Source organism: Acanthisitta chloris, unplaced genomic scaffold, assembly GCF_000695815.1.
Source record: "Acanthisitta chloris isolate BGI_N310 unplaced genomic scaffold, ASM69581v1 scaffold21561, whole genome shotgun sequence".
In the NCBI taxonomy this organism is placed as follows: domain Eukaryota; kingdom Metazoa; phylum Chordata; class Aves; order Passeriformes; family Acanthisittidae; genus Acanthisitta; species Acanthisitta chloris.
The window spans coordinates 12,891-14,155 of NW_008655702.1; the positions used below are offsets into that span (position 1 = coordinate 12,891).

The 1,265-nt window shown below is 63.6% G+C and overlaps 1 protein-coding gene across 1 annotated transcript in view; it reads right to left on the reverse strand.

Annotated features, from left to right (window-relative positions):
• LOC103811090 (myomegalin-like) overlaps positions 1–1,265 on the reverse strand; it is a gene marked incomplete at its 5' end in the record, with an annotated part of 19,889 nt that overhangs the window by 4,911 nt on the left and 13,713 nt on the right. Inside the window, 3 exon segments of the mRNA XM_009084038.1 lie at positions 165–639; positions 719–818; positions 952–1,137. Of these exon segments, the coding sequence (XP_009082286.1) occupies positions 165–639; positions 719–818; positions 952–1,137 (761 nt within the window).

A 1,265-nucleotide genomic window follows, 5' to 3' on the forward strand; every position in this document is an offset into this window, starting at 1 on the left:
CTCCGGACTGGCCAGCCTGTGCCCCGTCCACTGCTGGGGCTCTACCCCACCATGCAAACACCCCAGGAACCTGGCTGCAAGGAAAGGACAAGGAGCCACCACCCTTGGGCAACCCCTGGACACCCCTGTAGCCACCCCTGTAGTCCCAGTCCCCACAGCCGTACCCTGGCCAAGTGGCAGATTGCAGCTCCTTGGGCAAAACGCCTCCAGGCTTGGCTGCAGGCAGCTGTGCCTCGAGGAGGGCGACGCGGTGCACCAGGCTCTGCAGGTCACGGTGTGCCCGCAGGGCAGGCGGGCAGAGGGTGCCGTGGCCATCTGACTGCCAGCCCTCATCCTCGTCCGTGAGGCTGTGGGCTGGGGAGGCCAAGGCTTTGGGGCCCGGTGGGGGCCGCTCGGCCCCTGAAGTGTAGCCACTGGTGATGGAGATGGAGCGGGCACGGCGCTGCAGGTTCTGGATCACCTTGTTGGCATTGAGCAGCTGTGCCTTGAGGTCCTGGATGTGCTGGTGCAGGGCTCCCACGTCCTCCAGGGCCATGGCTTTACGAACAGCCTTGCCTGCTCTGGGCGTCCCTAGCTGGCACAGGGACCCCAGCTCCTCACCCAGGCTGGGCTCGCTGAATACATCTGGCTCCTCGCACTCTGCAGAGGGCATAGTGAATCATTTCTCTGTGCCACGTGGGCAAAGCACAGGGATCCCTGGAACCCTCTCTCTCCTTACCAGGGCTGGTGGTCTCGTCCCGGTCAGCCTCAGTCTCACTTCGCCCACACGTCTCATAGCCCAGATCTTGGAAGTCCACCTGCACTTGCTTGCTGAGCTGCTGGGTGTGAGGTTCACCTGCCGGGCAGACCCATCAGCTCAGGGTCCCCACCAGGCAGAATTCAGCACCCCTGCCCCATGCACAGCACAGTGCACAGGGTATGCCAGGCTTGACACAGACCCCCCCATCCCACCCAGAGTTTTGACTCACAGAGAAGGACGTGGTACTTCTCCAGCTGCTCGGCTTGTGCCCGCACTGTGGCCTCCGAGGCAGCAAGTTTGTCCTGCAGCTCCTGGCACTGCCTTTGGCCCTGTGTCACCTGGGAGCACAGCTGTGCACCCAGACCTGGCCAGGCCCTGCCGGGGACCATGCCCTCCACCTGACAGAGGGGAGATAGGCTGTCATCTCCCCGTTTCCATCCATCCTCATCTCTATCTTCATCCCCATCCTGGTCACCTACACACTCACCTGGCTCCCATCCCCTCCACCCGGGCTGGCAGGGCAGGG